General features: G+C 44.0%; 1 protein-coding gene across 1 annotated transcript in view; it reads left to right on the top strand.

Moving 5' to 3' along the window:
* The window catches only part of lrrc7 (leucine rich repeat containing 7), a gene marked incomplete at both ends in the record, with an annotated part of 143985 nt that extends 131453 nt beyond the window's left edge, over nt 1-12532 (top strand). Inside the window, 3 exons of the mRNA XM_083647366.1 lie at nt 2981-3073; nt 8446-8520; nt 12419-12532. Of these exons, the coding sequence (XP_083503492.1) occupies nt 2981-3073; nt 8446-8520; nt 12419-12532 (282 nt within the window). The remainder of the gene's footprint in view (nt 1-2980; nt 3074-8445; nt 8521-12418) is intronic.
* Between the last annotated feature and the right edge of the window lie 1037 nt (nt 12533-13569).

The following is a 13569-nucleotide window of genomic DNA, read 5'->3' as shown; positions in this document are numbered from 1 at the left end:
TCAATCAATGTTAAAGTTGAGCTGAAATGAAAAATAACTTTTATCCCTGGTTATTCCGTGCACGAATGTATTTTTCCACATCAAAAGTTAATTTTTCAGGATTTCATTCATAACTGTAATCTACAGTATTATATGCTGACGTCACATTTCTAGCCCATTTCAACCAATCATATCACGACATAGACTCAGCCCTCAGTCTTAATCCGTTTCACTCCTGTAAGACTGAGAATATTACTATTTAAATCTTTGCATAACGTTAGGTGGCGCTGTTGGAAGCCTTGCATCGGAGAACCAATCATGAGTGTTGTGGGCGGGCCTGCTTTCTGGGGGCAGTTCTCATGCAGAACCGGTGTCTCGCAAAACATCGTCGCATTTGTGGAGAAACATATTAATCACTTAGAAACAAACATAACCTGTTAATAGGACGTGTTTCATCCGGCCCCGGCGGCTAGAGGTCTTTCCCCCAGCGATAAACCCGACTCCCGAGGCTAACGTTACAGAGCCTGCTGATGACTTCACAGTAGCAAGCGGACCACTTCCGGGTAGGAAACATTATTGTAAATTAGAACACGGCTCTCTTGAATACTCGATTCTGATTGGTCAATCAACAATATTCACCGGTCATTATTTCTCGACAACCGACCGCTGCTCTGCCACACCTGGATTAATCAGTTGATAAGAGCCTTTTGTCAGCAAGCCACTACTAATTAGGCCAACCAGTTGCAGCTGTGGTGTCTTGTGTGCCAATTACGAATGAAACCGATTTGTCGTTGAAAACGCTATTAAAAAATATATTTGAATAATTATTTTTGTCAGATTATTGAATGATTTAGTTGTAGGCCGTGTTCTAAGCGGGATAATGTATATTGAGGCGGTGATTACTGGGAAATAATGACCTTCAGATGAATGATTAAGCCCTCCGCTGGCACGTCGGGCTCAATCATTCACCTGTCGGTCATTATTTCGCCAGTAATCACCGGCTCACAATACATTATCCCTTACATAAACCACAGCTATAAATTTTGTTTGGAGCATATCAGCTTCATGCTCTGTGTTAGGACTATGATAAATGGCATTGCCGCTACCAAATAAAATTCTAATAATAAATGTAGGCGTGTCTGCTGCCGGCGGTTCTCGCCGGGCTCGGAGAGACAGTTTCTGACAGTGAAATTCCCAGACGTTTGGTGGCGCAGCTCACCAAACGTCTGGGAGCCGAGACTAATCACGACATGACAGCTGTCAATCTTCATTGCGAGAAGAAAAATCCTTAGCAGGCAAGAAGGCTGCTTAGTGCCGACATGGGCAGACCTTTCTACCCCATAAATGTATATATATAATATAATAATATATTTGGCCAATAAGTATGTAACATACAAAATAACAAACAAACTTGAATGTCTTCATTTAATATAGAATGCAAAGACACGTAACTGTAACTAATTTAACAATGTATGCCAAAAAACCACACAAAAAATAAATTTCTTTGGATTTTTATATCAAAATTCAACCATGTTTTCTTCATGTAAAACAAAATCTCCAGTGCGCTTATGTCAGCATGTACTAACCAAGTCCAACCAATAATATCATGACATCCGGCAGCTGTCAATCAATCTGCATCTCTCATTCTTCGGCAACTGTGCGGTGCAGAGCTAACGTTAACTAGCTAAGACGTATCAACTGTGCGGTGCAGAGCTAACGTTAACTAGCTAAGACGTATCAACTGTGTGGTGCAGAGCTAACGTTAACTAGCTAAGACGTATCAACTGTGTGGTGCAGAGCTAACGTTAACTAGCTAAGACGTATCAACTGTGTGGTGCAGAGCTAACGTTAACTAGCTAAGACGTATCTGCGGGGGGGGCAAAAAACATGCACGGTCTCACTCTCAGGACCAAATAGTGCAACAGAGCTAACGTTAACTAGCTAAGACGTATCAACTGTGCGGTGCAGAGCTAACGTTAACTAGCTAAGACGTATCAACTGTGCGGTGCAGAGCTAACGTTAATTGGCTAAGACGTATCAACTGTGCGGTGCAGAGCTAACGTTAACTAGCTAAGACGTATCTGTGCGGTGCAGAGCTAACGTTAACTAGCTAAGACGTATCAACTGTGTGGTGCAGAGCTAACGTTAACTAGCTAAGACGTATCAACTGTGCGGTGCAGAGCTAACGTTAACTAGCTAAGACGTATCAACTGTGCGGTGCAGAGCTAACGTTAACTAGCTAAGACGTATCAACTGTGCGGTGCAGAGCTAACGTTAACTAGCTAAGACGTATCTGCGGGGGGGGCAAAAAACATGCACGGCCTCACTCTCAGGACCAAATAGTCCTCTCCCTCGTCTCCGCCTCCGGCAGCTCGAGGGCTAACGTTATGCCTGCCTGCTCCGGAGCGGTAACGGAGGAGAGGAAGGCGGGGGAGTTAGTCCTCCACAACTGAATGGAGGCTAAAATTAGCGAGGGTAGCATCCAACTCATCGCTGTGTCATTGTTCTGACGCACCCACTTTTCAACGGTCCAATCAAACTCCTCAAAACGTTATGTCCCACCTCTCTAGCTGCCTGCTGTCCAATCAAATTCCTCCCAGTCTATGGTCCCGCTCTACAGTCAATGTTTCACTCAGAAATCCGTCACGATAAGGAAGTTAACCCTCGAAATGCAGTTTCAGCTTGACTTTAACTAGCTGACACAATAGAGCTGATGAATAAGTCATGAAATGATCAGCTCTCAGTCAAAAACAACACAACAACACAGACATTAACCATGTCTGGTCCATACTGTTGGCCCAGTGTGCAAATATCTATGTATGCCTGTGTAGAGATTGTCACGCATATGGAGTTCACTTTCTTTCTTTCTTTCTTTTTCTTTCTTTCTTTCTTTCTTTCTTTCTTTCTTTCTTTCTTTCTTTCTTTCTTTCTTTCTTTCTTTCTTTCTTTCTTTCTTTCTTTCTTTCTCCCCCCCTCTCTCCATCCCTCTCTCCCTCTCTAGCTGTGTGTGAGAATAGAGAAGAACCCTGGTCTTGGTTTCAGTATCTCTGGTGGCATCAGCGGGCAGGGGAACCCGTTCAAACCCTCCGACATGGTACGACCCGACCCGGCCTGCCAGCCAATCACGGCCTCCCTTCAGAGTTGCCATGGAAACTCCTGCTTGTCACCGTAGTGTCTGTCTGTCTGTCTGTCTGTGTTTGTCCGTGGGGCAGCAGTTGACTTGGTTAACTTTGAGTCTCTAGAATGGGCTGTTTCACTGCAGACTGGTGGAAAATAGCAGTTCAGTTGAGGAAGTATTCGAAAAAACGCCTGAGGTGCGATAGATTTAGTTTCCCTTGCGCATAACTTGTATACCTTGGACTCAAGCCTGCTATCTTCAGAAATGTAAAATTAGTTAATTCGAAGTCAACTACCTAATAATACATGATAAACTGTAGACATACATAGATTTAAGTATGTACACATTATGAACAGCATTTTTTCTTTACTCATTCTGAGTGCTTGATTAATCTTGACAGCGTCCACATCACTCTCCAGTATCATGGAAGATAAATTAACTCAGACTACCTCGAATATTTCAATATTTTCAACCTGATGACTTATTACAGGGTTAGCCAAGCTTGATCATTTCCAACTGTGGGTTGGACTGCTTCTCTCAGCGTGCCTGTGCTGGGAGCACGTTAAGCCCTCCTGCACATGGCAATCTGTCCTAGAAACAGCCTGCTATCAAGGCGCTAGGCTGCTAACTGACAGCTATATCTGTCCTAAAAAGAGACTGCTCTCAACACGCTAGGCTGCTAACTGACAGCTATATCTGTCCTAGAAAGAGCCTGCGATCAAGGCGCTAGGCTGCTAACTGACAGCTATTTTAGGAAGGCTGATTAATTCTGGGACACAGTGGGTGATTTTAGATGTTCAGTACTTTGATCTATTGATGGGAAATATGACAGATTTTACTTTTAAGAAAATGTTGAGTAACTGGCTAACCAACTAGTCTTGAATAGAGAAAAATTGCCTTTATTGCCTCTGTGCAGCCCAATTAACAAATGATTAATTAAGTATTCACTTAAGAGGCCCTCAAGTTGGATGTTAGTTAGGTAGTATAGCGGTAGATGCTCTGCCTACCAACACGAGGGTCGTAGGTTCGCGCCGCTGTGTTACCTCCGGCTTGGTCGGGCGTCCATACAGGCATGATTGTGTCTGCGGGTGGGACGCCGGATTAGGGCTATGTGTAGCATGTGTCGGAGGAAGCATGGTGCTAGTCTACGGCTCTCCCCAGATCGGCAGAGGATGGAGCAGCGACCGGGGCAGCAGGGAGAAATTGGCCAAGTACAATTGGGGAGAAAATGGGGGTGAAATCAGAAGAAAAAAATTATAAAAAAAAGGCCCTCAACTTAAGTTGAGTATAGATAAAAACAAAAATACATGACTTGGAAAAAAGTAATCAACTAGTATTCCTATTGCTGTCTAGTACATTATACACATTGTTTAATCACTCCTCTACTTCTATGTGTAAAGCTTCCACCAGCCTGAGTTTGTCCATAATTGATGCCATGTTAAACATGGAGCCAATGCAGATGAGCCATTTTGCCAACAATTCTGATTAATATTTTGTCAAAATGGCCGATCAAATCATTACCTACTGCCTATCAGGATTACAGCAACAAACTGCCCAGTATCACAACCTTCAGACAGCCAACAATTTATATATTCATATAAAAGAGAAGATAATTTCACTATGGTAGGAATGAGTAGAGTATTATGTGGCAATATTTCACTTTAGTGAAACATTTTAGCTTTTTACCATACATACCTGCCTGCAAAGGACTGCCAGTCAGCTGCCATAATAACCAATAATTATTGGCTCTTCCAGGTATCTGTAGTGATGTCAGCCTAGATCAGCTACTGTTCTTTAAGGGATGTATGTACCGTATGTATGTATGTATGTATGTATGTATGTATGTATGTATGTATGTATGTATGTATGTATGTATGTATGTATATGTGTGTGTGTGTGTGTGTGTGTGTGTGTGTGTGTGTGTGTGTGTGTGTGTGTGTGTGTGTGTGTGTGTGTGTGCGTGCGTGTGTGTGTGTGTGTGTGTGTGTATGTATGTATGTATATATATATATATATATATATATATATATATTAATTTGCTTTTAAATCAAATTAAAGGGAGACTTAAGTGTAAATTACACTGACCTGGAAATGAAATAGTTAAAATAGACTGTATATCAAAACAGCTTGAGTGATAAATAATACCGTACGTCTATGATTTTGGTCCGTGGAGCCAACTGTAGCCAAGACCGTTACACAGGACTATGGCTCCCTCTAGTGGCCAGCTTCTTAGTTACACCCAGAGATACTGTAGCGTAAGTAGAGACTGTGTCATGGTCATCTCCAAAAAGCATTCAGAAATACCACATTTGAGTACCTGCTCTGCCCATGCTAATTCTAACAGAGGGGTCTTTCATCTTAAAATTTCTGTGACCTTAACCGTGCAGGTAGAGGAAACTATATACCAGTACATAGAATTTCAGTTCAGATTTGACATTAGACACCGAAGGAATGGAGACATGGTTTCTGTTTTACAAAGAAAGCCAGGCAGCAAAAAACAAAACAGCAAATTCCAGAATATAAAATTATAGATAAATGCAACATGTTCTGGTGAAAAGGGTAACAAGGGGGCAACCGTGAAATCGCACAAATCAAGATAAAAGTTTTTTTGTTTTGTTTTTTGTTTTTGTTTTTGTTTTTTTGTTTTTTTTTGGGGGGGGGGGAGTTTTTCACTCAATATAACAAACAACAGTTTTTTAGGATCACTAAGTGGGGGATAATCAACTCCTAGGTGTGCGTTAAACACATTTAATGCACGATGTGGAGGCAAAGAACCACCTGACGCAAGGGTGGTTGCCCTCCGCAAACTGCCCGATCTGGGTCATGAAAGGTTGAAGATCCAATGTTCTGTCCCTGGCAATGCTCATTCAGGGCACCCAGAGTCTATCAGTCTGACTATCAGACTCTGGGACAGACGGCCAATATTTTGGCGTTGCCGATGTAGAGCGGACGTCCGCACGAAGACTCCCACTTCCCTCACTGTTTACAGTCCAACATCCGACATCTCATATGCAGATATCTGTTTTCAGAGATTAGGCAAAGTCGTCTGGACTTAAAACACCTACAAAAAGTATTGATCGATCAACTCCGTTCTCATGTCAATCAGACTGTCAACAATATGGCCGTAGCGCACAGAAGCGGAAGTCTTGGTGTGGACGTCCGCGGCACTACACCAGAAACCCCAATATCGGTCGTCTGTTGGACGAGACTCTGGGTGCACGCTGGCAATGCTAACTCACCAGATCCAGACCACAGGCTCTGTCTCTACAACCTCTGTCTTCACATAACGATCAAAACATACTTTTCAACTAGCATCACTCTTAGAACATACCGTCTTTATGTTGTCAGTGAGCTGCAGAAACCCTCATATCTTCAATATTGCCTATTTGGCTGTCATGTTCAGTTGTGGTTGCCCGCCCATCCGTAAAAAAAAATGCTTCATAAGCCAGGGGCCAAGAAAAACTATTGATAGAAACGTCTTGATGATCTTTTTGGAGATTGACGGTTTCGGCAGCTTTGTGGTGTGTATCTGCTTTATAGTATGTAAATGTTGGAATGTGCTGACTAACACATTCAGCTGCTAACAAACACCTTTGTAATGTACAGTGAGCTCCGTATGTCATTAGGTGTTTTCACTCTCTATTTTCTGGAGTAGTATGTATGTTCAATAATAATAATAATAGTATTATTAATAGTAGTACTGTATGTATGTTGCCATCAATTCTCATAGATGTCATTTCACTTCCAAAGTGAGAGCATTATGGAGCCAAAACATAAAAAAAAAAATCATACTTAAGCTCACTGTATAGCCTACATGCTGTAAACTGAACTAATACCTCGAATATACACACCTCTTTAACATACGATCGATATATGTGTTTGTATTTGCATTCACCCATGTACTGCAGTGTGTTAGCACTGTCACCTGTGCATCGTATTGTACTTGGTTAAAGCCACGTTATGTATCTGTTAAGCTGCTATCACTATTCATTATATATATATTATATATATTATGTATATACATATATGAATATATCATTGAACCATGTTCAGTCGATACAGCATCCTGTCCCAATAACATCTTTCAGCACTCGGTGACAAGATGTTGGTGTATTTACAATCTCTGCCTTGGGTTATTAAAGGAACAATATTGGGGGGGGAATATCTTCTGCCCTCCCTGCTACCCCACTTCTTTCCCCTAGTCCGTCCCCATCCTCATAGAGTCAGGTACTTTCTATTTTTCTAACCCTTTACCTCAGCTCCCCATCTAAATACCTCTCTTTGGAAATAGCTGACAAATAATTTTTTTTATTATGTGTAATATATGTATTTTCTGGGGATTTATCATCTCACTACTGGGGCACTTAACCGAAAAATAAAACGCAATTTATTTTGCACGTGACCTCATCACATCCGAGAACCAGTTTTGCAGGCATTCATTTAATATGACAGTTATTGAGAGTTGACCTGAGATGAGTTTTGAACAATGATGTCATCAGAAGGCACTGACTCATTGTGTTGTATCAATGATGTCATCAGAAGGCACTGAATCATTGTGTTGTATCAATTACAAGTCTTCTGATGACATCATTGGTCCAAACAAGTCAACTCTCAATTACTGTCAAAACTGGGCGTCCAGGTAGTGCGGCGGTAGATTCCCTGCCTACCAACACGAGGGTCACAGGTTCAAGCCCCCGTGTTCCCTCCGGCTTGGTCGGGGCGTCCGTACAGGCACAATTGGTCGTGTCTGTGGGTGGAAAGCCAGATTAATGGGTTGTGGCCTGGTCAGTGTGCTAGCGCCTCCTTTGGTTGCTCAGGACGCCTGTTCGAGGAAATGAAGCAGCTGGCGACTGCACATGTATCGGAGGAAGCATGTGCTACTCTACAACTTTCCGCAGATTGGCAGAAAAAAAACATCATTAAAAAAACTGTCAAACAAAATGAATGTCTGTAAAATGACAGTTTTTGCATAATGTGTGAGATCATGGGCAAAATAAATCTGCATTGTTTTTCGGTAGAGTGCCCCTTTAAGTACTAGAAAAGCCAAGGATTTTAGTTGTTGGATACTGGTAAAATAAACGTAAAATGTACTTTTACATAACAATCAGTACCAATTATGAGTAATTATATTGTCAATAGTACATTTGCATGCCACTCCAAATTCAGGGCAAAGCGAATGGATTTCTGAACTGTAGGCCTCAAACGTTACACTCTGACTTGGCAGAACTGTTTCTTTCTGTGGGGGGGGGGGATCTGGGGGGGATACAGAGACTGAGAATGAGAAAGGCAAAGATTCTAAACCATCGTGTCCCTGTGTTGTCCTAACGGTGTATCATTTTGACTTATAGGGTATCTTTGTTACTAGGGTACAGCATGACGGGCCCGCCAGCACCGCCCTGCAGCCTGGAGACAAGATACTGCAGGTAACGCCCAGTCACTCATCCTCAAAGACTATTGGCTAGACACAGCCACACCCCCGCCCCCCTTCCTCCCCTCCCCTTTCCCATATTCTTACACTGAGAGGCGCGGGTTTGGGCAGGAAGTCAGGTGCACTCCGGCTGCCAAGTTTTAAACCAATAGAAACAACTTGGAGTGGAAGTCACAGGGTTACGTCACTGCAGTGGTGCATGCAGCGTGGTAGCAGAAAATCTGAGGAAAGTGAAACTGAAACTAGAGAGATCCCTGGAATAAGGGAAAAAGACGTCTTGTGCCGTATAGACGCTGGGCTTTCCATTTAGGAATATGACGATGTCCGGCACTGCAAATTTGGTGATGTAGTTGGATCCTAGACCCATCCTGACCGTGAGTACGGGTCAGGAAACCTCACGCCATTGAAAGAGTTTGCTTATTTGTGTAAGATAACCTGTCTGTCTCCTGGATCTTCCATATTTAATGACGGCTAGCTGTCACTTTCTACAACCAGTTTGGCTCCGCCTACAAAATACGTACCGGTAATCACTGTTTGTCAATTACAAGAGGTCTATTCACCTTATGTTCAGACCTTACAGTGGACCAAATTCTTCCGGGTCCTTCTAACACTTCCGGCGGTCACGGCGCAAAATAAAAGAGTTGTTTTTGGAGCGGACAGTGAAGAGGTAAAATAAATAACGTAGCCTACTACTTTGAGCCGGTACACACAGCAAGCAAGCGAGTATCCACTGTTAGCCAGGTCAGATAACGTTATCGTCGACAATGACGAGCACTTTCTTGTAAAACATACCTGGACTCCAACAAAGAAAGCTTCGGATAGTTTTCTCTCCTCTGAGGCAGCGCGATAGCAGCGCGAGCCACTAACGTCAATAAAGACCCGCAGACGTTAACGTAATTCTCTGGAATGCGAGACTTAACGAGCCAGTTACATGGCGTTGCATTCTTAGACATTGCCGTTTGCTTTTATTTGGTATGTTACATACAATTGGCTAAATTATTAGTTAATTCAGAGTTAGATGATATTGGAGCAGCGCAGCCATTTTTTATTTTATTTTATTATTATTTTTAGCCGGAAGTCGTAGGACGGCCACAGAACCGGGTCAAATGGGCGTGGCTACATAAGGTGAATAGCAAGTGGCAACCTATGAGAAGCCAAAAGAAGCCAAAATGGAAGTGCAGTTCCTCGAATGGCCACTTGAGGCTGGCTCCAAAAGCGAGTAAATCCTCATAGACCCATGTTAAAATGCCCGACTTTACATCAGAAATAAACGTTTACAGCCTGCTACAAGAAAGAAAGAAAATAAGGTGTTGGCCCCCTATAGGATGAATCAGCATGTTTGTAAACAAATGGATTGGCTATACTTCCGGGTGCAACTGCCATTCATTTTAAACAGCAGTTCATGGTGAAACCATACCCTTTTAGAACTCTTAACTGCTCCTTCATACTTTAAGCTACACACTACAAACTTTAAACCAGTCACCACTTTTAGGATTCTAGCTCCTTAATTCAGCTTTAATTTATGTTTTGTACTATTTGAGAAATCGCAGTTTATGTTTTATACGTTTTTCACCATTTATAATGGGAGCCTATGGAGCAGGAAGGAAGGAACTCTAGCAGGCTGCACTTCTCCTAAAGTTACACATTTTAAAACTGCGACAGTTCAGTATATTATATATATATTATACATCAGACCCTCGAGCTACTTCTGCTTTCACTCACACTGTCAAAATATAAGCGATGTGATGTATAGTTTTTGATATATTAATGTTTGTTTGGCACAGCTTTTCTACTTATTTCATACTAGTTTCTGCTGCAGTTGTACCCAGAAATACAAAAAAATTGTTGTGATGATTCGTCCTATAGCTAATTTCACCTTTCATTCTGTATGGTGGGCGAATTTGATGTAAGTCACCTGTTATACAGTCTATGGTGGCAAAAATAAGTCTGTATAGAGGTCTATGGAAAAATTACCCTACTTCTCACGTGATTTCTTACGTCAATAAACACTTTCCTAAAGAGCTGATGGTCTCAATCGCTAGTTTCAAGTCTTCTTAAATACAGCAAGATGTTCATTTAGTAAGTTATGGTATCATTTAGAGTAAAAAAAGACGATAAAGCAGACTATGGTTTGGGGAGTGATTGACAAGGTCACCTGAGCAGTGATCCCACAGCTCACCTGAGCAGTGATCCCACAGCTCACCTGAGCAGTGATCCCACAGCTCGCCGATCACGGACCAATATAGTGGAGAAGATTAAATGCACTTTTAATGTAAAAATCATTCACATCTGCAAAGAAGCACCAACATTGGCACAAATACTTTTTATTTTATAAAACCTATTAGCCATGCAAAAATCAAGATCCCCCCCCCCAGGGGGGGGGGGTTCTCTCCCTCTCACTCTCCTCTCTCCTCTCTCCTCTCTCCTCTCCTCTTCTCTCCCTCTCTCTCCCCCTCTCTCCTCTTCTCTCCCTCTCTCTCCTCCCCTCTCTCCTCTCCTCTTCTCTCCCCCTCTCTCCTCTTCTCTCCCTCTCTCTCCTCCCCTCTCCCTCTCTCTCCTCCCCTCTTCTCTCCCCCTCTCTCCTCTTCTCTCCCTCTCTCTCCTCCCCTCTCCCCCTCTCTCCTCTCCTCTTCTCTCCCCCTCTCTCCTCCCCTCTCCACCTCTCTCCCCCTCTCTCCTCTTCTCTCCCTCTCTCTCCTCCCCTCTCCCCCGCTATCCCCCTCTCTCCTCTTCTCTCCCTCTCTCTCCTCCCCTCTCCCCCTCTCTCCTCTTCTCTCCCTCTCTCTCCTCCCCTCTCCTCTTCTCTCTCTCTCCTCCCCTCTCCCCCTCTCTCCTCTTCTCTCCCTCTCTCTCCTCCCCTCTCTCCTCTCCTCTTCTCTCCCCCTCTCTCCTCTTCTCTCCCTCTCTCTCCTCCCCTCTCCCCCACTCTCCTCTCCTCTTCTCTCCCCCTCTCTCCCCCTCTCTCCTCTCCTCTTCTCTCCCCCTCTCTCCTCCCCTCTCCCCCTCTCTCCCCCTCTCTCCTCTTCTCTCCCTCTCTCTCCTCCCCTCTCCCCCGCTCTCCCCCTCTCTCCTCTCCTCTTCTCTCCCTCTCTCTCATCCCCTCTCCCCCTCTCTCCTCTTCTCTCTCCTCCCCCTCTCTCCTCTCCTCTCCCTCTCTCTCCTCCCCTCTCTCCCCCTCTCTCCTCTCCTCTTCCCTCTCTCTCCTCTCCTCTCTCCTCCTCTCTCCCCCTCTGTCCTCTTCTCTCCCTCTCTCTCCTCCCCTCTCTCCCCCTCTCTCCTCTCCTCTTCCCTCTCTCTCCTCTCCTCTCTCCTCCTCTCTCCCTCCTCTCTCCTCTTCTCTCCCTCTCTCTCCTCTCCTCACTCCTCTTCTCTCCCCCTCTCCCCCCTTCTCTCCATCCTCTCTCCTTCTCTCCACAGATGTACAGGTTAGCTGGATGATGCTCGTCTAAAGACCCGCAACTCTCTCCCCTCGTTCTCTCCTCCCACAGCATGACTGTCTGTGTAGCTCCTCTCTCTCTCTCTCTTTTCCCTAACAGTGATGACAGAGACCCGCCATCCCTCCACACACACACACCTGCATACATACACATGCACATAGAACCACTGAAACACACACACAACTTGAGAACATGCACGCACACATGCATGGAAGCACTAAAACACACACACACACACACACACACACACACAGCTTGAGAACATGCACACACACGTGCATGGAAGCACTAAAACACACACACACACACACACACACACACACACACACACACACACACGCACACACACAGCTTGAGAACATGCACACACACATGCATGGAAGCACTAAAACACACACACACACACACACACACACACACACATGCTGTTGACTGTGCTGCGTGTTTGCCTTGCAGGCTAACGGACATAGTTTTTTACACATGGAGCATGAGACAGCCGTCTCTCTGCTGAAGAGTTTCCAGCTGACGGTGGACTTGGTGCTTCTGAGAGACAGCAGCAGCACGCGCTAACAGACAGCAGCACGCGCTAACAGACAGCAGCACGCGCTAACAATAGTTTTATAACAAATAAACAAACAAACAAACAAACAAACAAACAACAAAACACACCAACGCTTCTCTACTCTGCCCATCGCCATCCCGTGCCACCTCCCCTCTGCTGGAGGCTCGCGGAACTGAAAACGAGCCGCCTTTTGAACTTTTTAGGGGAGCACACAGACAGTTGATTTGCCTCTTGCTGGACCAAAGGCAAATACTATAGTGCCAAATGTACCATAGGAAAACAGATGGGCGGAGCTGATCGACGGACGGACCGGGGGCAGGAGGACTTCAGTTGGCGAGTCCCCAACAGGGCCGATGCAGTTTGGGTTTTCTGGTTACTTAGTTAGTTAGTTATTTCGTTAGTTAGTTAGCTATTGATCCAATCGCTCGCCCGGTCTGATGAGGAGTTAGTTCTGTTGGTTCGTTTTTGTTGTGTTTTGTTTTTGCTTTTCTCCACTGCCTTTTTATTTTGCTGTCCATGGTAGATTCTTTTTAAAGGAAGGCTTTGCCCATTTTCAACCTGCTTTGTATCATTATAATCTCGCTAATGTAAAGGAGATGGACGGTGCTTACCTTCTCGATTTGTTTTCTACATTGAGAAATCCCTTTTCGTCTGCCTGCAGAAACTTGTGATAGTAAATTATTGATCATTTACTATCACAAACTCCGCCCCCGCCAGCTGGCAGGGGTCATTAACGCTCATTAAAGGAGAATTCTGTTTTTTTTAACAACCTGGACCATATTTCCAGCTTTAAATATGATTTTGGTTTGATAAACAAGCGCTGAAACGTTAATCTGTTTTGACCTGTGAGCTGAAAACGAGGAATTCGGGGCATGTGAAATGCTTGTATTTACGTCCTGTAAATAGCTTATTTTCTGACACTCAGCGGCTCATATCCTTATTATATCATACAGACAATGAGAAAAATAGCTATCTATTTACCTCTGTGCTACGTCCTCCTGTGGTTTGCTGTCTGTCACATTGGTAGAGATATAGAAGCTCCCAT

Source organism: Poromitra crassiceps, assembly GCF_964638095.1.
Source record: "Poromitra crassiceps genome assembly, chromosome: 12".
In the NCBI taxonomy this organism is placed as follows: Eukaryota; Metazoa; Chordata; class Actinopteri; order Beryciformes; family Melamphaidae; genus Poromitra; species Poromitra crassiceps.
Note: the sequence above shows the minus strand (reverse complement) of the source record. Positions and strands in the feature narration are given on the sequence as shown.